The sequence below is a fragment of the Saccoglossus kowalevskii genome, chromosome 22 (assembly GCF_978046115.1).
Source record: "Saccoglossus kowalevskii chromosome 22, keSacKowa6.1, whole genome shotgun sequence".
NCBI lineage: Eukaryota > Metazoa > Hemichordata > Enteropneusta > Harrimaniidae > Saccoglossus > Saccoglossus kowalevskii.
In genome coordinates, this window is record NC_140662.1 from 27,391,551 (window position 1) to 27,418,488 (window position 26,938).

A 26,938-nucleotide genomic window follows, 5' to 3' on the forward strand; every position below is an offset into this window, starting at 1 on the left:
TGACAAACATTACTGTCCCACTATACACGCTGACAGTTTACAAACAAGCTAATACTTCAAGTGTCTCTGATGAGACATCTAAAACGGTTTTCATGGTGAAACAAAATGGCCGATGTTTGAAAAAAAATTGCTGTGTCAGAGTGCGACACTGAGTGGCAGATTTTTCTTTGCCTCGTCTGTCAACGCTTTTTTTCTTTTCTTCGCCATTGCGTTAGAAAAACAATGTATTAGTAAAATAGAATATTGACTTGGAAAATAAAACGATTTAAAAGAAAGTTGTGCAAAGTTACAGTACTCCTTTCGCACAAGCTCCCGCCCGCTTCCGCTTTCCAGTCACCTTTTTCTCTCGCTTTTGCGACCGCTTGTTGAATTCGACCGGGCAATTTCCGCTTTGTTTTCGACCGCGCAAACCCCGAAATATCGACGCCCACCTGCTCGCTCGCGCGCATTTAAAATTCGGACTAACAGAATAATTTCCGTGGTTCACATTGTCTTATAATTGTCTTTCTGGTTTTTATAGATGTTGAACAGCTGACAAAAGTTCAAATACTTTTTGTTTTTAACTATATATAATTATATGCACGCAACCTGACCCTTTGACCTCGATTCGGCTTGGACTGAATATTTTATTTTAAACAATATTCTGACGTGAAATACAAAATATATTTCAACACAAGTACGACATGGTTGTCTGGGGTTTCTTTCCTGATTGTTGAGTCTTCGCAATGTGTTTTGTATAATTATTGTTGTTTTTCCCGATGCTGAAGGACCGTAAAGCTAAATGGCAGTTACGTGCATGAGCTGAGTGAAAGAAAATATATCTAAGCCTAAAATAAAACCTAATATTACACCTCTTTGTGTATTTGTTAATTTTACATATGTTTGTCATGACAGTATGTCATCTTTCGTTAATAATTTCGATTGTTTGTTTGGAATGTCGATCCCCGTTGGTTTCTCCATACTGAGTTTAGGAAGGGCGTCGATCAAAACCGTGACAATCAGCCGAGAGAAGACAAACATTGACCGTAATTCATGGGGATCATGTCCGTAATTTGTGGGCTGAAACCCCAAATAATTAATCAAGTATTATTATTTTAATATATATTTTATTTTACATCGCAAAACTAAACCATGCCCAAAACAGAGCTAGAGTTGTTCGCGATGAAACAACCGCATTGAAGACGATGCAACTTCAACTAGCCATTTCTTACCTTGAAATAAAAAAAAATAAAAATTCGAAGAGCATCGGGGAAAATATTAATAATCATCCTTAACAATCGTTTGCTTTATTTTATTCGAATCCATGAAATTCACGATTTTTTTTAACATTGTTGGTAACTTCCGCGCTAAAAAAGATTGAAAATGTGGGTGTGGTTATTTTGCAAAGTCCTGTTGAGAATACGGACAAATATGGTTCTGTGACCCAGGTCGTGCTCCGATCGGGTGACTCTCAGCCAATCAATGATGTTGTAACAAAACATATTTGACGCTAATTGAAGGGTCGTCGTACAATCCAATCACCGGCGTCGATTCACATAGTTTTTTGTGCTGTGACAGGCTTCAAAATTATTCGCTGAAAAACATATGTTTTGACAAACTGATGGAATTTGACCTTAGTTAAAAAAGAAAATACTAGGCTAAGATACATTAAAGTTCACGCGAATCAGTTTTCTCTGCAAGTTGTGAAATAAAGTAAACCAGATTAGCGTCGATGATTTTCAGTCCTGAAGGACTTCCGTGTGAATCCTGAGTTTTGAATTGTTCATCGACTGGCCACCAAATAGTTATGGCTATAACTAAATTTGACACGTTTTTCTTTTAAGCCCAATAAATTATTCATACATGTCAAGCTCTGATTTTTTCAGGGCATGTGGCCGTTCTTAGTCGAAAATATTTTTGTGGGAACACTTTTGCGGTACGTGTACGGTATAGACCGAGCTCATTCAATGATCGTGACTTAATTTTAAAAATTTAATGTCAAATTTTACCAGACGTGGACCGATGTGGATTCGGTAACGTTATTTTTGGAATTAATCACTAACATTTCCTCGTTTCTCTGCTCTGTCAAAAAGAGTTACCTAGGCTTTTTTCACGTAACTGTCTCATTAAAATAAAAAAAAAATATTACATCTAGAACAAGCACCCAAAACACGTAACAAGAGGTCCCAGTTCAGTTGCTTTCACGATACAAGTGTCATACAACTACTAGATTTGAAGTGTCGTACAGAATTTAATAATAGTTAATACTAGTTGTATATTCACACTTTACTATCAAAACCACCATTTCGACCACCCATGTGCCAGTTTTCAGTGTTTGGGCGAGCAATCAATGTTTTCAATAAGTGAGCGAGCGAAAAAAAAAAAAAAAAAAAAAAACGCGATTAAAATGCGGTTGGTTTCCGGTCGGACAAGACCGCGTGATCGGAAATTAAGTGATAAGCGGTCGATGTAAAAGCGGAAGGTTGGGCGAAATGAGTACTGTTTGACCATGTTTCTCCGACGAAGTCTCGACTGACAATAATGCTGACAATGGACGTTAGATAAACACGCATTGTTTGCAACTGGAAGCTTATCTCCCGTTATATCAGAATCGTCAACAACAGAGTATACAGATAAGATGTTATCATTTAAACCCTTTCAAAGATAAACATTATGCAAATATCCACGAAACGCCAGTTGCAGTCTTTTCTGCTCGTGTTTTAAAACACTAATTTGAGCAACGTTATTTCGCAATTTCGAACTTTTGTAAACCTGGGGTGATGTATCAAGGTCTAAAGTAACCGTTTTATCAATTTTTGAAAAATCAAGAAAAAAGTGAAAATTTCCCTTCTCGCTACCTTAATGTATGTAACTTGTGCCTGTGATATGCCTCCTACTGTCTCTACTAAAATCATATATTGGTACATCAATAATCTTATTGTTTATGTTTCTAAGCACAAAAAAAAAAAAAAAGGGTTTTAAACTCAATCTATGTCAATTTTTTATGTATATTAAAATGAGGCTCCTCATTAACTTCTCATTTGTATACATAAACATCTCTGGTGACGTATGAAGGGAAACGCCCTCTCAAGTAAGAGGACAGTGATTTGATTTGCCACAGCGACATATTCGACTACAACGTTGCGTTCCCATGATGCATCTCACTTATTATATACCCATTTTCTTGTTGTGAAAGACAAACAATTTTGTTTACTGACACAAGTAAAATACTCTATCGGTCCCTTCAGGTCTATTAATTTCAAGTAGAAATCTTTGATGATTGTTTTGTTTTGTTTTGTTTTGTTTTGTTTTGTTTTGTTTTGTTTTGTTTTGTTTTGTTTTGTTTTGTTTTGTTTTGTTTTCCCTGTGTACATTGTCTGTCTTTTCCGCACACGGAACTTGAATCAACTGCTACGTTCGCACGACAGCATTTTATCGGAGCCCAACGGCTCGAGCCGGCTCTAGCCAGCAAAAATGGCCGTGTATACGCGTTCGGCTCGAGCCAAGTTCGGCTCTAATAAACCCTCGGGGTTGAACTCCGATAGGGTTGAGCCCCGACATGGCCCGACCGTGTATACGCATCAGGGGCCTATTTTCGGAGCCCAAATCACGCTCTCCATCGTCTTCTTCAAGTAACCTCCCATTTCAAATATGGCGGAGTCAACATCTTTCGTAGTTTCACGCAATTTCCGGCTTGACGAAGAGATACGCGTCCTAATTTATAGTAACGAATTATTGCGATAGATTGATAGCTCAACGGGAAACAGAATATAATGGCGTGTTATTCGATTGTCAGTCGAGTTTTCGAAAAAATCACAGTACTATAGATGATATTTTTGTTTTGTATGTTATGGCAAACATGGGTGGTAAATTTTACTGTCTCTTCATGGATTTCTCTAAAGCATTCGATATGATAAACCATTCACTATTACCGGGTGTTATATAAATTATTAACAACTGGTATCCATGATGGTAACATGTTTTGTATCTTGCGTTCTATGTACAGTAATGATAAGTCCCTCGTTAAATCTGAATCAAATATAGTTCCCTTGACTGTCCGGTAAGCGTGCGTATTGAGCAATATTTTATTTTGTTTCTTTATTGAAGAATTAAATTTGATGTTGGTTAACTCGGTAATTTGGGGATTCAACTAACACAGGACATTTATAATCTGTTCGCTTTACTTTATGCAGATGACGGAACCATTTTCAGTGACTCAATTCCAAACTTGCAGAATTTGATTAATATTTTATTGCAATGTTGTGGCAAGTGGTGTATGAAAGTTAGTTTACAAAAAACAAAAGTATTTTTTTTTTCGCAAGGGTGGTCAAGCATCACGAAACGAGAAGTGGTACCTTGTGGAAAGCGAGTTAAAAGTTGTTTCCTAATATAACTTGAAGTAGTATGTCTCGTGCTTTCTTCCAGGAATATTTGGTCTAAAGCAGTTTCTACTTTTGTGGACCAGGCTGGAAAAATGCTCAGGATTCTTTCATCGGTATCTGTTAAACTTATTGGGATTTATTTTGACACCCATTTCAAATTATTTGATTCAATTATATTTCCTATTCTGTGTTACAGATCCGAGATTTGGTTCAGAAGGCTACTTGGGCAGGGTATTCATCAAAGAAGCTATAGTTGGAGAATTTGGATGTCTTCCATTTTTTGTTCCCACGCTTAAACGTTGTATTAAGTTTTAGTTAGACTTCTCTCAGCATGAACGCCTTTCTTTCTGAATTTGAACTGCGAGTCTCTGGCACACAGAAAGCAACTGCGTCCTTGAAACCTTAATTTCGTAATTTCCAAGACTGCCTTACAACCGGAGAACTATTTATCTTCTTTAAATTGCAGTCAGAAACTCCGTATTTTGGCATATTTTCGCTGAGGAGTTTTACCCCTTAGAATTGAAGAAGGTCGACGTGAAGGTATGCCTTCAACGGAAAGATTACTAAGTATGTGAAATCTGTCTTGCTATTTTTTTCGAAGACGAATATCATTTTCTGTTGATTTTTCTAGCTTACAACACAGTAAGACGAGAGTTAATCTCAACCAACTGTTGATAAATTTCAAAGGCTTGTACAATGTACGAACTATTTGTTATTTAATTCCGTGTGATTTAAAACCGAGTTAGAATCATATTCTACTTGTGCCGGGTTACATTTTTCGTGTTGTTTTAAAGTGTTTGTATCTATCACGACTTCCATGCCAAATATTGCCTGCACTGCCGATGCTCGCTGTTCTGTAAAATGCGTGTACAAATCGAGGAAATCAAGTTACTTCGACCCCTAGTCAGTTCGACCTGGATGATATTGTCGTACAGTGTTGTAAATTGCGTAGTGCATAACTCCGAGGTCGAAGTGGCTAGGAGTCGCGGGGTCGAGGTGTCACATACGCCAGAGAGGGCGCACATCGTATAAATGGTTTGCGCATGCTCAGTTACCGCTTAGCAACGACAGGAACCAAAATAACGAGGTCCAACTCCAGAGATTCGTGGCGATTTTGGCGTTCTTTTCAATCAATCCGTCAACATTTATTTCTTTTCTTAACTCATAGGTAAGTGTTTCAACCATGCAGGTGATATGTATGGTGAACCTATTTTATTCCATGAAATACACTTTCAAAACTCGTGTTTATGTACATTGATGGCAACTGCCAAATCCATCCCGAACATAGAAGTCTTGATTGATCACGTGCACTGCAAAGTCAGTGTCATGTATACTGTAGAGTCACAGTCTAATTGTGTTCCGTGAGTTGAGCTCGAAACGACTGACAAAGCTGTGTACAATTATCGTGATTATGTTTTCTTTATTTTTGTTTTGAGCATGAACTCTTCCGTGACCTTAGTTAAAACCATCACTACCACCGAGATCACCGATTCGATAATTGAAACTCATTTATTTTAATATTGGATGCTGTCTTTAAATGTAGCGAACGTGATCACGTTTTGTTGTATTGTGTCATGTGTGAAGTTTTCACTGTTTTCTTTACTATCGCAACAGTAAACTGTAATAATTATATCAGAAGTACAGTACATTTCCTTTCATATGTTCTATCACTACACTACAGTTATTTTAGTTAAGATATAGCTGTGAATAAATAAATAAATATATATATATAATAATAATAACAATCTCTGCTCTCAAGTAACTGTGGTGATCACTAACATAACATTGCTTAGGTACCAACAGGGGTAAAATGCATTAAAATTGATTTGTGATCCAGACATTTTCAAAAACTACTATGCTACTAAAACAACCTATATATCATCTGAAAGCTCAGATATAGGCGAATATGGTAGTGCATGAACTGTACCAATGTTTGTTGTTGTTGTGCTTTTTATTTACTATTCTGACTATTGAACAGTTGAACTCTACCATAAGTTTACAGTATGGCAGTCAAGGCATAACTCAGTGATTTTATTTAACAAGGGAACAGGGGCGCAGCGCCCTCATGTCATGGTCATACACCCCCTTACCCTGGGAGCAGATCCTCTTGCAACCATAAAATTCTGATTGACCAGAGATCACGTGTGGCCACAGTCTTCAAATTTCTACTGAAATTGAGTACAACGCAGCTCAGGGCTGTTAATTTTGCATTTCACCAATTATGCAAACACATAGTGTGTAAAGTACAGAGCAATAGTTGTAAACTCATAGTACCTCCTTGTCACACAATGTCTGCGAACATCAGTTCGGGTCATGCATGCTTAATCAAGTTAATGAAACATTGTTTTATTCACCATGCCATTTACTCTGTGTTAATTACTTGCTTTACTTTTATTCACCCATTGCTATAAAAGGTGTAATAAATGAATTAATTTGTCCTTGCTACCGGTAATCAAAAATACATAGCTTCTATGCAAAAAAAAATCCATTTATAGTCCCACCAAAATAACATACATGTTTGTTAATGACTTCAATGTTCAATTTGTTATCTTTGCAGCACTCTTGCATCTAAGACACAATGGGTCAGACCTTGGCTCGTGCTGCACAGTGGACCTCCGCCAGCGATGGCGGTGAGGGTAAACTGGAATTCACACCTATCAATGAGTCTATCCTAAACAGCATTATCAAATTTGTTGAGGCATTCCCGGGCAAACATCCACAGGAAGCACAAATGCCATTCAAGAAACCATTACAATGGAAGACAAGTCTAGAAGCATCTTCGTTCTCTGGTGGATATGAACAGACGTAAGTGATAATATTAAATAATTTGTGTCACATTTTCATACATTCTAAATTTGAAGGGTTATATGAGTTTGGACTAGCTACAATTTGATAGTGAATGTGTACACATTACAGACATTTCCTTTTAAGGCAAATTGTTCATGGGATCTCGCCTAGAGGAGCTAAAAAACCTTATCTCAATTTTTTTTTTTTTGCAAAATGCAAATTTTTACATGCAAAATTATTTCCCAGCACTTTGAAATTACTCCCATAACTCACCTCAGTGTTCTAAGAAAAGGTATTTGTCACTCTCCAGCCATTTTCAAAATGCATAGCTTGACTGACAATATTATGGTAGTACATGAAACTAATGTCAACTTGAATACAGTTTAAGATGTTAACCTTGATAATCGAAGACGGATTTTGATCTGAACATACATAGTGAGGGATAAGCAAGTTTGGCAGTGAACAATTCTGTGATTTCATCTTAAGAAAAAAAAGGTGTATTTGAACTAAAGCATGACCAGAACCTTGTTTTTCCCAGCATGCAGTATTAAAATGCTGCTGTACACAGTGGAATGTCTAGTAATAGTATTATGCTGCTGTACACACAAACTAAAACTGACAATGATAAAATTCTGCTACAATTAAATGTTAGGCCATTTCTTCTACATCAACCTCAACTAGATAAATTTAAGATTATTTTTCTTTTTATTTTCTTGATAAATTTAACCAGAGTGTACATGTTATTGTGATTCCCTAGATTTGTCATGATATATTGTAATTTATTGACATTAAATGACCCAGACAACTACTGGCATTTGTAATGTATTATTTGTATGTACATATAATTCTTTAAAAACTGTGAACTGCTAATTATATTACAACATTTTTTGAAATTACAGTATTGTTAATCAATGAAAATTGATTCCCTGCAGTTCTAAGGCAGATCTTACTTTATAATTCCACTCATCCAAGTCAAGGTCCAGTAGAGATAAATATTATTCTCCCAATCCACACAATTTTGATGATTTTAATAGTACAGCTTCCCAAGTCATTGAAATTACTGCATGTTCAGGAGAGTAATTTTTAGCTCCCAGTCCTTTTTCAAAAGGCACAGCCTGTCGAAAGACACAGATTCCATGACTTGTATTAGTAAATTTCCCAATAGCAGATAAACTTTAGAAAACCATTGTAATACTTCAAAGTAAAAATACTCACATGCTAATATTTTAAAGATACATGTATATTGACAGAGAATGAAGTTTTTATTATAATTATATTATTTGTTTTACCAAAGTGATTAGACTCACTATTATGAGGTCATTATGAGGTCATTATGAGGACCAATGGCCCAGTGACATATAACTTATGAACGTCTGCTACATGTATATGTTGGTCCTATAAGTCAAGGGTATATATCTCGGGGTACATATTACGGGAGATGTAGATAATTACATTTATATGCACATACATGTGTACGAATATATTAACACGAAACACAATTTTTTAATTATTCAGTAACATACACTCAGTGCAAATAACACAATCAAAATTCAATAGAATAATATACACATAATTTTCGTGATTAAAACATATTTTTAAAAATACAAATGTGAAGAAATAAAAAATATAGATGAAAACATGTAGTTTTAATGTTGAAGACGAAATTGGATTATCATTAAAAAATGCTTTGGTAGCATACAACATATAGTATTCCATCGATAATTATGATAATTGGTAATTTACATGTGCAGTAATTATAATTAATCTTTAAAAAACAATCAGCGTTATCAGCATATTTGTCATGTTTCAGTGAACGTATACTAAGCTGTGTTTTATTCATTTGACAGTGATGATGGCATCAAATCAAGTACAACAGATAAAGAAGATAACCCTCTGTTAGTATTGGAAGGAGAAATACTGAAAGTGTCTTCATTGGATCAAGTTAATGCTGTTCTCAAAATTGCTGCTGATAAGAAAATGCATGAAGCAAGATGTGTTCTAGAAGGTACATTTACTGTTAAATGCATGGTGGCTCTACATTGGTATACTATAAATACTATTGTAGATACAGTATGTGATATCGAACACTCTAAATGCCCAGCTGAAACTGTCTTTATTTGTCTTGTACACTCCCCTTCCTTATTGTAATCTATTGTAATATTTTTTTTATTGTATTGTATTTTTATTTTTATTGTATTTTTTTTTAGCCAATCGTGATCCTCTTGTCAATATCCTTGGTGATAGCTTTGCGAGCGTAGAAGGTGAGGACTCAGCCACAGTGCGTCTGTTGGAGCAGATACAGAAAGAAGAAGGAGATGCCAAGGAAGAAAAAGAAGTGAAACTTAAAGTAGCTTTAATAGTACAACAATTTGACACTCAGTTGATGAGTCAATCCATCAAAGAAATAGCAAAGTAAGTACTGTACTGACCTTCTTAATAAACTCCATATTACCGATAATATAGCCACAAGAACTGACCCGTATCAGTATCATGCCATAGCCGATGTCAAAAATAAATCGTTTGAAGATCTAAAATAAATTGTAAATGAAATAGAAAATCGATAAAAATGTTCAAAGTGATTTTCCATTGTAACTGGTTTCATTGGATCAGTGAAACATCACAAATATAATCGTATAAAGCTGATCACATCACAACCGATGTTCGATTTAAATTTAATTTAACTGTTGAGAATAAAACCTTTGATGGAGATACTAATGATTGAAACATTGCTGAACTCAAAAAATCAATGCAGACTCAAAGTACGTAGGCCAAGAAAACTTGTCAAAAAGTTCAACTTGTTTTCTATCATGGCTGGTGACTTTTTAGCCTACCCATGGAGCTATCTTTTTTAGCTACATGGCTTACCTGATTCACAGACTGCAGCCTTTCTGCCTCTGGGGAAGCTCTAAACATAACGTTATCATTAATACTGCATTGGTTGAGATAACACACTTTGGGCAAGGTTTTTTTATGCTCTGAAATTTACGTTAAAAAAATAGTATACATGCCCAGTGAGTAATTTATAATAATAATACCAATAACATTTGTGTTATAATTTATTGATTTTCTTGTTTTCACATTTTCATTCATTCTAAATTATTTTTTGTTCATTGTAATTATTAAATTAAAAATAATACAGTGAAAAAAACGTACAAATACTATGAATAACTTATGCAAATTATATGCAAATTATTATGCAAATTTACCACCATGCTTTACCAAAAACCTGGGGAGAGCACTGAAATATATACATTGTATATATTTTGAGGACTATTTTATAACATAACTCTAGCTACAAACTAGAATAAAAAAAAAATGTCAGATTTTATGACATACTGGGAATGAAACACCTTGAGAAACTGAAACTGTTCATAATTTGAATCATGAACCAATGGTAATGCTATAACTGTGCTACAATTAACTTGAAATGATTCATAAATAAGGGTATAAACTCAGTGGAGTACTTTTACCCCATTGTAGTGTTGTCTTTAAAGCAGTTCAGCCAAAATCTAAGGCTACATGAAAAAGTAGATAATGGAGAGTGGTATAATGCAATCCATAGCTTCTGGATAGATTTTCTGAAAAAATGTTTTATTTCCATTTGGGCTTACTTGATTGAAGTTACAATATTACTGTCATTACCACTAGATCATGATCTAGACACTAGATCTGTAACAAAGAGATTGATCATCCTATTTTTATTTTACCAATAGAGAAGTGCGTTTACGTCCAGAACAAGTTGAACGTGAAGTAACTCTTTTAAAATCTTTTTCTGGAGAGGATGAGAACTGTGTCTTGGAATCAATTAAGTACACATCTGATTATGTCTTCGCCAACGGTTGCCGTGCACCACCATGGAGACAAGTACACGGAGAAATCTGTTATTTAAGGGTCCAACCACATGACGGTGATAGTTTTTACGTGACTACCGCTACAGCGGGTGCTTTCATCATTAAGGTAATAGTTTGTTGTGTTGTACCAACATTTGTTAATTTCATCTTGTCTACACAATAATATGAAATGTATTTAGTGATGGCTGATATCTGCTTTTTGGCCAAATTACTAAAAATTAAATAACTAAGAATTATTTTGTCTGAAACATTTAGTTATTATAGTGTTGTTGCCAGAAACAGTAAATTTTGACATATTAAATGTACATGGTTATCAGGGGATTTTCTAGAAAAAAAAACTGCAAGAGAGAACATTGCAATTCAGCGGCGCCACTAAGTGGGGGAGATAGGGTTCTTTCTACCAGGGTGTGGAGTTTCTGATAATTCTAAGTTAAAATGGAGCATTCCATGGCTTCCTTAGAGCCAACATTACTATCAGACAGGTCACATTTGAAAATTGTGGCCACATGAGATCTCTTTGGGAAAATGATTTTAGAAAGTAAGTTCTGGTTCATATGTTTTTTTCAACTGTTAGATCTAGGGATCATGTATGACCCCACCCTTGCTTACACAGTCAGCTGGAGTACAAGTGATATTAAAATAAATACAATTAATTTACCAATATATTTACTATATTAGGATAGTCATCTTGAATACATGTATGGCTTAAAACTAAATAAAGAAACAAATTTTAGAAACAAGTTATTCAGATTCCTACAAATCATGGAAAAAACTTTCACAGCCAAGCGACCAGTTTGGGCAACATCAAGCCAACACAACAAAATTTAGCCAAATTTGTTTTGTTTTTTGCATGGAAAAGTCCCTTACATAAGAACACCTAATTACACAAAGAACATAAGACACTTTCCCTGGGTTTTTAAAACCAAAATCATTTTTTAAATGGCCATTACTGATTGGTTCCTGACAATTTCTGTTTCAAATACCACTGGAAAGTGTTCTATGCTCTTTGTGTAATTAGGTGTTCATGTGTATGGGAATTTTCCAGGCAAAAACAATGAATTCAAACATGCATGTACAATCCCAATAATAGTTTACATGCATATCGGTATAGACAAGTAGTTTTCTAATATGTGCACCAACCTTGACATTGTTTTTTTATTTTCAAACAAACAGGGCTCTGAAAAAGAAGATGACGAACTGGATTATGACAGAGAGGGAGAAGTCTCTAAAGACTTAATCTCCTTGCTGAAGGATAAAAGTCCACATTTCGCTGAAAAGATTCAACAAAAAGATTTTGTACTTCAAGAAGAGAGACAGGGAGATGACAAATATGATATCAATATTGATGATGATGGGGAGTACATAGAGAGACGAGATGATAGAGGTAAAGATAAAGATGAAAAAGTTGAGAAAACAGAAAAACAAAAGGTGAGTCTGTTCTGCCTGTGAGGGCAGTATAACACAAACAATAAAATGAAAAAGATTATGTCAGTCTTAAGCAACACAATAAAATTACATATCTATGTTGTGTGATACAACAAATCAGATTAAAAAATCTCAATTTTGATTGATTTGTATTTCTGCAGACAACAAAGAAATCCAAAAAGAAGAACACCGGACAGCAAAAGCTAGAACCATCACTGAAATGGAAAAACTTGGGAATGGCAAACATGGAAGAGGAGGAGAAGCAGCAAAAAGAAAAAAAGGATAAAGAAAAAGAAAAAAAGAAGAAAGTTGTTAAAGAAAAGAGGTATTCGCGGAAAAGGTTGAGAGATTTTTTGTTTCTTTACCAGTTTTGTTACTGCATGCTTTATTAATGCTCTAATGCATAGTCTAGCTGTGGCTAACAACCTGGGGAACAATGGAGTAAGCAATGTATGTAACTAGTAAACTCATATGATAATAATAATAATATTAACATTAGGGCAAAGTTTCTGGTGATCTTATACATCAAAAGCACCATTTTAATTTTTGGATGAAAGGGTGCCTTCTATGGCAAAAATGTCATATATGTCTTGATCTTTATAACATAATTTTTTAATCAAAATAGACGTAGAAATAATTTCATTTTTTATGTAATTTTCACAAATTTAAACATTAATTTGCAAACAAATATTTATTTGGCTATTGATTTTTGGTAAAACTTTCAAACAGGACAATTTTTAGATGTTGACAGAAATTGACAATGGCATTGAAAAGGTCACTGATGTGAAAACTGCGATTCCCATCAAATCAGTACATACCAACATTGACACTAACAAAACATGGCATGCTTGGAGAAAAAAGACCAGAAGTATTTTGTACAGACTTTTAAAATGTTTATTGACACACATGTATATGGATATTATAAATGTATCCTTCTGTAGTTGTAAAATGTTCACATTGGTTCATTACAAAATATTAGAAGTAATTTATTTAAACCAATAATTTTATTATTAAAATAAAATGAATTCATATGATTTGGACTAAGGATAACCACATTGTTTAATTGACACAGTGGCCATGGTGATAGAAAACCCAAGACTCCAGCACAGGAGGAGGAGGACTTTAGTGAAAGCTCATCAGAAAGTGAAGAAGAGGAAGAGACACTTGACAGACGACAAGAGTCCAATGCTGACCTACCTTCAGAGTACTGGCAGATACAAAAACTAGTCAAGTACCTCAAGGTAGGAGACTTGTACCAGTCTACAAATATTTGTATTAACAATGTTAAATAACATGAAAGATACTCTAATCCGAGATGTTGAATTGTTTGAGTTACAGATCATGAGTTACGAGCATCGAGTTACGAGCATCGAGTTAAGAAAATTTTAAAGAGTTTAATACAAAAAGGGCCACACCCATATTTTAATAACCATGCCCACTTTTGCGAAACCACACCCAAATTGTAACTCAATGTTCAATTAACAGTTAACAGAACTTTGAGTTATGGGTAACACACATTTTTGTTTTGCTCGTAACTCGATGTCCGTAACTTGAACAATTCAGCATCTCCTCTAAGGCACTAATTCTTTGCTTGATTTGAATTTCACTATATTTGCCAATAAACTTTCTAGATGCAATAGTTGACAATTAAGAGTGAGAAAACCTTGCCTTCATCATGTCCATTGTTTCAAATATCATGGTTACATACATATAGATGAGTAGATCTAAGTTACGTAGTTCACTCATACTGAACAAGATTTCAGTAACATCTCAAGTTACAGCAGTCTGAGCCAAATTCAAATTTTCAGCTACTGAGCATGTGTATGTCATGGAAAATCATTATCACCCTAGAAACTCAATTATATGTCAGTATTTTGAAATATTTTCAAAATATAAGGATTTATGTCAATAATAATAAATGAATATTTCATTCAATGTCACCAAGCAAAAATTTGAGATATGAAGAAATAATGTCATTATAGAAACCAGTGTGAAAATGCCAGTTTTGACCATTTTTCATGACATTTTGAATTCTTTGTAATTTGAAAAAAATGACAGGTGACCCCAAGTTTATTTTTATTTTTGATATCCTGATGGCATGAACTCATAATAATGAAAGTAAGATTGACATGTAATATAATCTTTAATTCGTCATGAACCTCCTTGATTAGTAAAATTAGCCTGGAATTCGCTGAACCTTAAATACACTACATCAGTTTTACAAATGTATATAGCAACAATGACTTACCTTTGAACCTTAAAATTCATGGTTCAATATTAAAAAAAAAAAAAAAACCTCACACATTAACCCTTATGTGGTCAAGTCAATGTAAAAGTACATAAAGTCTGCAATTCTGTGCATTATATTGTGTCTTGGCTAATGAAATATTGACATTTGTGACATTTTTATAGCTTCACTTGCTCAAATCATGACAGATATATTCTATGTGGAACTCTCTTCTTCTTGTAACACGTTACACACAACTGTGTGGAAATAAATGTTTTGACTATAAACTGATGAATTTATTCATTCAATGTGACAGGGAGGTAATCAGACAGCTACTATCATTGCACTGTGTTCCATGAGAGATTTCAACTTGACCCAGGAAACCTGTCAGTTAGCAATCCGTGATGTTGGTGGTCTGGAAGTGTTGATTAATTTATTGGAAACAGAAGACATCAAATGCAAGGTATTGTATACTGCGCCCTCTGCTGGTGTTTCCAACTGATGTGCAGTGGTGTTATGTATGTGAACTAATATGTCTACTAAGAATGTGTTTGTGTGCTGTGATTCGCTCCCCCCTCTAGTACTCATCCAATCATCCATCCCCCACATAACATTCACTCATGCTTTTATCCCCACACATCTTCCAACCCACACACACATTCTTATATTCCAGGTTTTTCTTTAGGATATGGTCTTCGCTAAACTGTCTACAAGACGAAGTGCCTCCAATAACTCACACTAAAAATAATAAAATAAAACAAATTCAAAATGTCAGTATCATGATTCATTGTAACAGACACAAAACTGTTTGTAAGGTATACTTTCAAAGAAAATGGTGAACACGTCACTCACATGTAACATGAATAATGCGCTACGGTGATGGCAACATTTTTGTTTTTCAACTTTATAACCCACTTCCTATTCACATGTTATTTGGATGCATAATATATTATTTTATTACTAAAATGCATGTTTTTCTGAAGTATGATATTGTAGTAGACCGTCTATGTAATTTTATTGTAGTATTATTTGGCCCATGGATGTAATTTAAAAAAAAAAGAAGCATGTAGCAATATTAATTTAGAATATTTGCTGTACAATATTCTTTGCAAGTGGTAGCATAAGTACACATGCACTAAACTCTCGGCACAAGGAATCATCTCAAAACTTAGTGCTAGTTCTTTAGTGTGTGCACTAGTTCATAATCTTGGTTACTTCAATACTTTGAGTAATAATCCGCACCTTATTGAGTGGTGGCTTTCTTGTTATGGAGACATGACATGTGCCAAAGCTACACATTCACATTTGTTAACACTGCCAATTTCATATTGTATGTATATGTTATCACTTCAAAGAAGTATTTTTAGCAAGTTGACTCGAAAGGTGTTAAAAACTAGTATGGAATATACTGACAAGTCTCCAAATCTTTTTCTCTTCTTGATAATTTTTGTTTCACATTTCTCCTAAAGTTTATCTGCACCACACGTGTTGCACTGCACTAAAGCATGACATAAACACTACGTATGTAATGCATCCGAATAAATGTTATAATTTATTAGTTTTTTATTTATTTTCAATACAAATTTAGTTTTTTTTATTTTGTTACTTTCTATATGATACCTCTCAATAGTAAAATTTACACTTTACTCTCATAGTCTCATTTTGAAATAAAATCTTTTTTTTCTGAAATACCATTTTTGCTTCTAGTGGTTTCGGTGATACTTCATGCATGGTATAAATTTGGGCTGTTTCATTAAGGTGTCTCCCTCCCCCTGGGTTAAAGGTACCTGAACGTTGATGATTTAATGTTATTTTGTTATCAGAAAACAAGGATTTCAGATAAAATTCCAGTCACTGATCTTACCCCTGATGAAGAATATCTTGTGGATCCTCAAACAGAAAGACTGCAGGTACACAGCCATGTCAAATGAAATCTTTGTTTACCATAACTTAGCGAAACAACCATTCAAATCAACTAAACAGTCCTAAGACCTTACATGCATCAATACACATTTCTAAGCGTATTTCCTTTTTATCAATATACCGCTAATTTGCTTGTTGTTCTTTGTCAGTAACGTTAATGGTAAACAAATATTTTATTTTGGATGGCCAAGATGGTCGCCATAAAAATAAACAGAACAATTTCTTGGTCCTCAAAAATTCTAGAATTTTTTTTTTTATTTTTGTTGTGGTAGGTATAATTATTTGTCATATTTGTGAAATATAAATACCTCTCACTGATACTGAACAGTAATTAACAATTTATATAACACAAATACATAAATAAATGTTTTTTTTTATACAATTACATGTATATAAATACATACATACTATGGTTGGTTTTATTTTGTCCATAAATTAAGACACTGTAAATGTACTGAATGATGATGATACAAGGTAACTGAAAAATACATGGTACAGGGCCTTAATGTAACTATTCTGGAGCCACACTTTTTCAAGGCAAAAAATGTGAAGGGAATACCTGATTGGTTGAGTGGCATCAATTAACACAACCAAGTGGGAGCATCAAAAGCAGTGCTTTCAATCTATTGAAAATAAGCCAAAGATGACAAATATTGCTTTTTATCATCATTATATGCTATATTACTGTACCTGTACATCTATATGTAATATCATAACTACCAAACTATGTTGTATTCTTGAATTCTCCACAAAACCTATAGTCTCCCCATTTACATATTCTCTCTTTAATGTCGTACGTCTTATGTTTACACCAGGGCAATACCTGATCGTTATGGAAACTGTCAACATAATTTACATTTTATACACAGTGCTGCTGATGGAAACCTAGACAAGTTGATAAGACGAATTCATTGTATCAATAAACGTGTTCATATAGACGTTCACTCTTTCCTGACATATCACTTCCAGTATACATATGTATCTCCCTCTCTGTAATAATATCTTTTCTTCATTTCCATAAATACAAAGTTGCGAGTTTAATAGTTTATATGATTGTTTCTCTGTTGTAGTAATTTATTCATATAGACTTTTAACGTTGTCATATTGCAAAGATTGAAAGTGAGATAATGCGTTTTCATTAACACAAGCTTTGTGTAGTCTGTTTTAAGTTTTATTGAAGTGCATTATAACATGCCTGCTGCTTGTAAACGATTGTTGTTGTTTTGCATGGTGCCGCTTTAATTATGTTCTGTGCCATAAATCGCCTGTGATCTGAAACCTGGGACAACCACCAATTGTCGTTTGCCGAAGTCATATATGAATAAGAAAACAGTAAAATAGTTTTTCGGCGATTGATGAGATTGTAACACTGATGTTCCCTTTTAAATTCACTGCTTTCATTTTTTTCCTAGATTGGCTCATTGAAAATCTTGAGAGAGATTTCCCAGAATTTTCACATCCGACGAGCCATTGCCGACTTAGGCGGTCTGCAGACAATGGTGGAGATTTTGAAATCTCCCAATAAGGAATTGAAATGTTTGGCTGCAGAAACCATTGCTAATGTGGCTAGGTTTCGCCGTGCCAGACGAACGGTGAGACAGCACGGTGGAATTAAGAAATTGGTAAGTGAGTGTCCGATCAAGGATTGTTGAGATGAAAAATATGAAAATGTTTCTGTTTGAGCCAGATCTCTGTCATGTGTTGACCAATGTAATTCAAAATTGGTGGAAAGATTGTAGGTATTTGATGCACATCACTTTAATTTGTAAAGTTCAAAATTCAACTCAAGATGACCAACTGGTGGCCATTTCTTTATTCTAGACATACATGTATATCTTGTAATTAAGCAATTCACTTCAAACTTTATACCTAGATTGTACATCATGGCACATACACACACACACACACATACAATATTTTTTTTATATGATAATAGATGACCAATTGCCGACTATTTTTACAGTAAAAAAAAAAATCTCTAATATAAGGTATTATATGTCCAGAAAAAGAACTACCGGTAGTTGTTTTAACCATGATAATATACATATGCCTGAGATTGTTTTCTATGTTCAGTTACAAAATGGCTGGCTGGTGGCCATAATGGCCCGAGAATGGTCTAAGAATCCTACATTTTACATGTGTAGAGCATTATCTCCATGTTGTACTGGCCAATTCTGTTCAAACTTAGAATATTGGTGTTGGTATAATATTGGCAAAAATACTTATTTTTATTCATTTATGCTTATACCTTGAGAATAAGTTTATTCAGATTTGGTACAGAGACAGTATATTATTTTTAACAATAGTTGATTTGTATTACAATCCAATCCTATATGGTCGACTGTCTGTCATTTTTTCGTTTGACAAAAATCAACAATTTTCATATATTTTTTTCACATTTCTGCTTATATGTCAAATTCACACTGTTCAAGTACATACAAACTTGGTTCACAGATGATTGTGTTTTAAAGTAGAACCCTGCATGTGAATGCAAAATACCCAGAATTTATTCATTTACCAATAAATTGTACTTCCAGGCAATATAAGGATATTGACTTATAAAAAGTTTAGTGGTCACAAGCCTAATTTTTCGAGAAACTTATGGTTTATTTGCTATTTTGGCAGTATTATAATGCTTTTCTACGACAGAGATATAATGCAATATATCAAATTGTAGCCCGGTGAGATAGGCTGAAAAAATTATATATTGTGAATGATGGGGTACTTTTTGTTGTCCTCAATTATTTTCAAAAGTTTTCTTTAACATTGTGCTCCATGGAATTGTTCTAAAATTAGCGATTTTCTCAAAATACATGCTATTTCAAAAACAAATGCTATTTCATGGTTCCATGAGAAATTAGCTTCATGATAGTACATAATGAACATTGTCATGTGATTTATGACCAACTTTCTCAAAATTATGAGGAGGCTTCTACTTTAACACATCGAGGAAACTCATGTCACAATCCAATTCAAGATGGCCACTTGGTAGCCATTTTGTTTGTTGAAAATCAAAAAAAAATTTTTTTTGCACTCTTTTTCTTATATCTCAAATTTAACTTCACAGACAATTTTGTTCTATATAAACAACAGTTGATTTGTGTCACAATAATATCCAAGGTGGTTGACTGGCAACCATATCACAACCATATTATAGTGTATTGTAGGATAGTTATTTCTCCATTAATCATTAAGTGTCTGCTTCCTAAGTCTGACATAACTATCACACAATGATTTCAAATTTGAAATTGTGATACAATGTACCGGTATATGTTTTACATTTTGCCAACATCAAAGTCTCACACATTAAATTGTCTGGCAGTCCAAGGCATCAGTTCACTATAGAACTGGTACCAGTATATGCACTTAATCAAACAGGAGCATACAGTACTGTATAAATTCTGACATTTTGTTTGTATTAATGTACATAAACAGGGGCTGTGACATTCTCAATGGCTTGTTGAATTCAGAGTGCTTGATTAGAGATTTTACAATGACAAAGACAAAGTAAATCCTAATAAATCTAGTATTAGCATATGCACTTATATAAACGACAGAGATGTATTACAGCAAAATAAGTCATATTTTAAGGTGCAGCTAACAATTATAAGCAATTTTTTTTCGCATGGAGTAAATACCATATGCAGAGTTTGTCGTCTAAACATTTGTTTTTGTGATTCTTCTATCAAGGTTGGATTACTTGACTGCGCACCTCTAGATTCAGATCCTGTAAATCCAGAAGTTGAGAAGGACATCGAAGTAGCACGTAGTGGTGCATTGGCACTATGGAGTTGTAGTAAAATGACAAAGAACAAGCACGCCATCCGTAAAGCTGGAGGCATTCCGTTATTAGCGCAACTACTGAAGTCACCCCATGAAAATATGTTAATTCCAGTAGTCGGCACTTTACAGGAATGTGCTTCAGAAGTAAGTGTGAACCCCTACTACTACACCCATACTTGATTAAATGTAATGTAATGATTCCATAATTTAGGGAGGGAAGTTTTTTTTCTTCTGTTTACAAATTGAATCAATCAAATATCAATTGAATGTCTAATGCTATGTTAAATTTAACAAAAGCTTTAAAAAAGTTATTCAAATTAAATAATCAATGTACCGAGTGGTTCAAAAATATATTTGATGGTATGAGTATGTATGGACATGGTAATTTGGGAATCAGGAATTGAAACAGCGCCATACTCGGTTTCCAGCAAATGAAAGGGTATGTCTTCTCTGTAACACAAATCAGAATATGAACAACATTTTGTGATGTCTTGCCGCGTCGGTGCTCAACACAGTAACATTCTATTTAAGGAAGAAAGAAAAATATCCACAAATTTCAATAGCACTGACCATGATGACAAATTCAGATTTATCCAGGGCAGTAAATCCCTGTCAATTAATTCCTTTAGGATAATATTTGCGAATCTGCCAACACCTTATAGATATTGATGTCACTTAACTTTTCATCTTTTTGTGTGTGCATTGTACGTGTATCGATCATCATCCATTCCAACGGATGTGATTAAATAAATAAAAATAACGCTGGGTCATGAATGAAAATTCAATTAAATTCCAGGAGAGATGCATTAATATTGTGTTTTCTTTCCAGCAAAGTTACAGACTCGCTATACGAACGGAAGGCATGATTGAAGATCTTGTAAAGAACCTGAACAGCGATAATGAAGAACTACAAATGCATTGTGCCAGTGCGATATTTAAATGTGCTGAAGAGAAAGAGACGCGAGATCTTGTTAGACAGTACGGTGGATTAGATCCATTGGTGGGCCTTCTCAGCAAATCAGAGAATAAGGAACTACTGGCGGCTGCTACGGGAGCCATTTGGAAGTGCGCAATTAGTCCAGAAAATGTACAAAGATTCCAAGAATTGAAAGCAATTGAAATGTTAGTTGGATTATTGAATGACCAACCGGAAGAGGTAAGAAACTTGAAAAGCAGGGCTATTTTAAACTCTCCATGAACAACAATGTAGAAACTTGAAATGCAGGGCTATTTTAAACTCTCCATGAACAACAATGTAGAAACTTGAAATGCAGGGCTATTTTAAACTCCCTATAGATGACAATGTAGAAACTTTAAAAGCAGGGCTATTTTAAACTCTCCATGAACAACAATGTAGAAACTTGAAATGCAGGGCTATTTTAAACTCTCCATGAACAACAATGTAGAAACTTGAAATGCAGGGCTATTTTAAACTCCCTATAGATGACAATGTAGGAACTTTAAATGCAGGGCTATTTTAAACTCTCCATGAACAACAATGTAGAAACTTGAAATGCAGGGCTTTTTTAAACTCCCTATAGATGACAATGTAGAAACTTTAAATGCAGGGCTATCTTAAACTCCCTATAGATGACAATGTAGAAACTTTAAATGCAGGGCTATCTTAAACTCCCTATAGATGACAATGTAGAAACTTTAAAAGCAGGGCTATCTTAAACTCCCTATAGATGACAATGTAGAAACTTTAAAAGCAGGGCTATCTTCAACTCCCCATAGATGACAATGTAGAAACTTTAAATGCAGGGCTATCTTAAACTCCCTATAGATGACAATGTAGAAACTTTAAAAGAAGGGCTATCTTAAACTCCCCATAGATGACAATGTAGAAACTTTAAAAGCAGGGCTATCTTAAACTCCCTATAGATGACAATGTAGAAACTTTAAAAGCAGGGCTATCTTAAACTCCCCATAGATGACAATGTAGAAACTTTAAATGCAGGGCTATCTTAAACTCCCCATAGATGACAATGTAGAAACTTTAAAAGCAGGGCTATCTTAAACTCCCTATAGATGACAATGTAGAAACTTTAAAAGCAGGGCTATCTTAAACTCCCCATAGATGACAATGTAGAAACTTTAAATGCAGGGCTATTTTAAACTCCCCATAGATGACAATGTAGAAACTTTAAATGCAGGGCTATTTTAAACTCCCTATAGATGACAATGTAGAAACTTTAAAAGCAGGGCTATCTTAAACTCCCCATAGATGACAATGTAGAAACTTTAAAAGCAGGGCTATCTTAAACTCCCTATAGATGACAATGTAGAAACTTTAAATGCAGGGCTATCTTAAACTCCCTATAGATGACAATGTAGAAACTTTAAATGCAGGGCTATTTTAAACTCCCCATAGATGACAATGTAGAAACTTGAAATACAGGCCTATTTTACACATATGAGTACCCCCAAAAATGAAAAGATTAATTTGTCTAGTTTTTAAAAAATCAAGTACTAAATGGTATCATCACTAGTAGTGAAAGCTGAAAACCATATATCTAAGGCTTGGTTATTCTGATATCATATCTAATTAAAATTTTTGAAATACAAGCATCTTTGAGCAAAAAATGATTGTTAATATTTAATATTTTTAGTATTTAATGTATAAGCTGATATGAGATGCTGGTTATTAAAACCCCTTCTTTGGGTTTTTTTCTACAAAAACAACGATCAAAGTGTGGGAGCAGCTAATATTTAACTGACAGCTTAGCTTAAATTATCTTACCGTATTTTGTATTTGATCATCTTATCAGGTTTTGGTGAATGTTGTTGGAGCATTGGGAGAGTGTGCTCAAGAACCATCAAATAGACTGGCAATAAGGAAAGCAGGTGGGATTCCACCCCTGGTGAACTTGTTAACAGGAACCAATCAGGCATTGCTTGTAAACGTCACAAAAGCTGTCGGTGCATGTGCTACAGAACCAGACAATATGACGTGAGTATGTCAACATTTGCATGTTAAATGAAATGTAATTGGTTAAAGTTGATCATGTGATGTAGTTTTGACCACCATTGTCAAGTTAGTACCCTATACAAACTTGTTTCGTTTAGAATCTGCTCATTAATCTTTCAACTGAAGACAGAATCTTCAAATATTTGATAAAGTTAATAAAAATATATAAGTGAAGTTGAATTCTGTCTATTTTCTCTCAAATCAATGTTGAAGTTGGTACAATTTATAGAAAATCTTTGGTATAAAATTTGTGTCTGCATTGGTACCTCAACAAAATAATATGTGCATCATTTATGCAAATCACCTTTTTGTGTATGCAGATCTTTGAAAGTAATAGCAATAGTGTATAATTAAGTTTGCAATAAAAAGGCTCTCGCTACTGGTCTTAGTTGAATATATTTCATATTCTTCCTTTAGAGTAATTGACAAACTTGATGGTGTACGTTTACTGTGGTCACTACTAAAGAATCAGAATCCTGAAGTTCAAGCAAGTGCTGCCTGGGCAATCTGTCCATGTATTGAAAATGCTAAGGTATGTGTTATTATGTGAAAATTATTTGCATGTATATTCTATGCCAATTGCAATATTTGCTGTATGGGAGGGACATCTCCAGAAGAATCACACATGAATAAATAATACTAATAGAGCGAATACAGCACCTTTATATTTCAAGACAAACTTGTTCACGATTACCATGAGTCAAGTAAAATGATTCAATTTTGTTACAGTGAATTGTGTTTTTCAGGCAGACAGTCATAGTGATTTTTGTGAACATTAATGTATGTGAATTACCGGTATGAAACAATTCTAGTTGAGAAACTTTAAAAACTATGATAATGTACACTAATGAAATCAGATCAATGTGTTATGCCCTCCTCATCAGTCAATGATGCAGGGCAGTCTATTTCAAAGATTTTGTTATTTTTAATGATCTAGCTGTTTGATATTCAGAGGATATACACTTGCATAGATAGTCAGAAAAAGTTATACCGTATAAATTTTCTTCTGTGCCACAAATTACATTCATTTATGCTAGCCTATTGGTATGGACTGGTATAAATATCACAAATCAGAGAAAAATCTCATCTGGTGAAATTTTAAAAGTTATCTTTATTAATTTATGTTGACATCAATATATGGATAGATCTTCGCCTTATTGTATCTTTTCATGACTAATTATGTAGTTTGTATGTTTTTCAGGATGCAGGCGAGATGGTGCGTTCCTTTGTTGGTGGTCTAGAATTGATTGTTAGTCTTCTTAAATCAGAACACATGGAGGTGTTATCCAGTGTGTGTGCTGCCATTGCTAATATTGCAAAAGATGAAGAAAATCTAGCAGTTATAACAGATCATGGTGTGGTTCCAATGTTAGCTAAACTTACACCAATGGTAGGTTTATTGAGATATAATAGACTAGTTTCCAGTACCCCAGTTTTTAAGATATGCTGTGATTGTAGTGTCGCGTTCTTATGGGACGGGAGCTGTTACTCCCAGTCTTTAAGATTCAATACTGACACAATTAAGAAAACTTAAACCTAATACTAATACTCTCACCATACATTAATATAGACATGAGAAGAATATATTTACAAGAGATTTTACTATGCATCATATTACCTTGTAACTAATCATATATTATGTTTGTTGCATATAGACAGATGATAAACTACGAAGGCACTTGGCAGATGCCATCGCTCGTTGCTGTATGTGGGGAAATAACCGTGTATCATTTGGACAACATGGAGCAGTGGCCCCATTAGTCAAATATCTCAAGTCACCAAATAAAGATGTTCATCGAGCCACGGCAGAAGCATTATTCCAACTCTCAAAAGATCCTGAAAACTGCATTACGATGCATGAAAATGGAGTGGTTAAGGTAAGCTATGACATATATTCGTGAGACCTCCATGACCTTGCTTCTACTATAATAACTGCCCATTTAATACAGAAATGCTATTGATGATGCCATGCCTTATTTCTATGTGAATCACAATTGAATTCAGCTTTTGACTACAAAACCAGTTTCCAAGGCATGTGTTGTTGCTGCACTTTCCGCATTTCTTAATTTGTGACCCATTCCAAGTAAACAGTATTATAATCAGTTATATCTTTATTGATGAACATTGAATGCAATGCCGTTTTGGATGCTTAGCCCAAGCTAAGCATTCATGCACACTTTGTTAGCCTGTGCTACATGTAAGGGTCTGGACTGGGTCTTAAAAACGTGCCAGATTTAATCTGTACTTAGCATTTCTTAGCCTGTGCTAAGTGTTCACGCCCGTTTTCTCAGCACGGGCTAAGAAGCTGTGCGTGAATGCTACTTGTGTCACAGTTTTTTTAAAACAGAATCAATAATTGTTCCACACATTTAAACATTGAAAATCATTCCATTTCCTTTGATGCATATCTTAGTTGCCTGTCCTCTTATTCTCTAGTGCCTTTGGTTTAATTTAATGAATCTCTCTTATCAGTGAAAATAGAAAAATCGAAACCTATTGAATACCGGTAGTTACAATTCATTATTTACATTTGATGCCGTACAAAAAAATGAAATGACAAACATGTACATGTTTCTGCTTGTACTTTCAGCTGTTGATTGAGATGGTCGGTTCAGATGATGAAGGGCTGCAGGAAGCTGCTGCTGGATGCATTGGAAACATCAGAAGACTGGCATTGGCCAATGAGAAAGCCAAATACCAATAAACTGACCAATGAGAATGTCTATCACATCACAGAAAGAACCAACAACTTGTGTGACATCACTACTTACGTTATTTGCTGAATTGACTGAGAGTTGCCCATGTATGGAATTTACTGTTTGCGACCTCTTGTCCAACAGGAGAACAAATTTTAAATTAACATAAATATTTTAAATATTCAAACTTGATGAAAAAATTAAAGTAAAATCTTTGCTCGCAAGATATTTTCATTGTATAAAAATGTGCTGATTTATAATTTCAAAAACTTTTTCTATTGTACTTATTCTGGACCTTGCAAAATGGTAGTAGCATCCACGTTTCATGTATATATATATATATTTGATGAGTTTGATCATTTTTCCCCAAATTGAGTTTTCAGTAGAAATGTAGTAAATATTAAGGGAAAACCACAAACCATAATACTTGTACCATGGACCATAACTATTGTAAAATAAAGTTGTTTTTTTTCCAAAATGTTGTGTTGATAGACTGTACCGTATTTGCTCTACCAGAAGCATATATATTGACATCAACGTATTATGTAGCTGTGCTTTTACTGGACTGGCCAAGCTGTGGTAATTTTATAATTCTTTCTTAAATCTTGATCCCATGTGAAGTTACCGTGTCTGGTCTATTCTGAGGTGTACTAATCATATGCTGTGATGTTATGGAACCTGGCAGTGGAACACTTCCCAAAGTGGAAAGTAGGCATGTGCTTGCACAATAGATTTTTTATGTCAGGCCACAGCTGCATTATAGTTGCATAGAACAGGTCAGACCAAAAGCTGGGCTAGTCAATGCATTTACTTGAGCTGATTCTTATGTCTGTTTGGATTTATGTTTTGACCTCTATGTGTTTGTGCGATCGGCGTCTCTACCTTTATTTTGAAAATGCCTGATCCAATCACAA

General features: G+C 34.3%; 1 protein-coding gene across 3 annotated transcripts; it reads left to right on the plus strand.

Annotated features, from left to right (window-relative positions):
- The first annotated feature begins 5,410 nt into the window (after positions 1–5,410).
- On the plus strand, positions 5,411–26,502 carry LOC100368358 (outer dynein arm-docking complex subunit 2-like). Of its 3 annotated transcripts, none has more exons than XM_085496048.1 (18): positions 5,411–5,529; positions 6,919–7,166; positions 8,996–9,153; positions 9,356–9,560; positions 10,862–11,105; positions 12,173–12,427; positions 12,586–12,764; positions 13,497–13,665; positions 14,968–15,114; positions 16,475–16,561; positions 17,987–18,196; positions 20,265–20,501; positions 21,187–21,513; positions 23,129–23,310; positions 23,746–23,860; positions 24,530–24,718; positions 24,984–25,205; positions 25,919–26,502. In XM_085496048.1, exons 2-18 carry the CDS (start codon positions 6,940–6,942, stop codon positions 26,030–26,032), a joined length of 3,267 nt encoding a protein of 1,088 aa, XP_085352174.1. In that variant the 5' UTR covers positions 5,411–5,529; positions 6,919–6,939; the 3' UTR covers positions 26,033–26,502. The 3 variants fall into 3 exon arrangements, with proteins under 3 accessions (XP_085352174.1, XP_085352175.1, XP_085352176.1); XM_085496049.1 differs by having other exon boundaries at positions 12,586–12,749; XM_085496050.1 differs by lacking the exon at positions 16,475–16,561.
- The last annotated feature ends 436 nt before the right edge of the window (positions 26,503–26,938 follow it).

Coding starts and splice junctions, on each gene's coding strand:
- LOC100368358 (XM_085496048.1), top strand. CDS start 6,940: ATGGGTCAGACCTTGGCTCGTGCTGCACAGTGGACCTCCGCCAGCGAT. Junction 9,154..9,355: donor AGCAAGATGTGTTCTAGAAG/GTACATTTACTG, acceptor ATTTTTTTTTAG/CCAATCGTGATCCTCTTGTC. Junction 12,428..12,585: donor AGAAAACAGAAAAACAAAAG/GTGAGTCTGTTC, acceptor GTATTTCTGCAG/ACAACAAAGAAATCCAAAAA.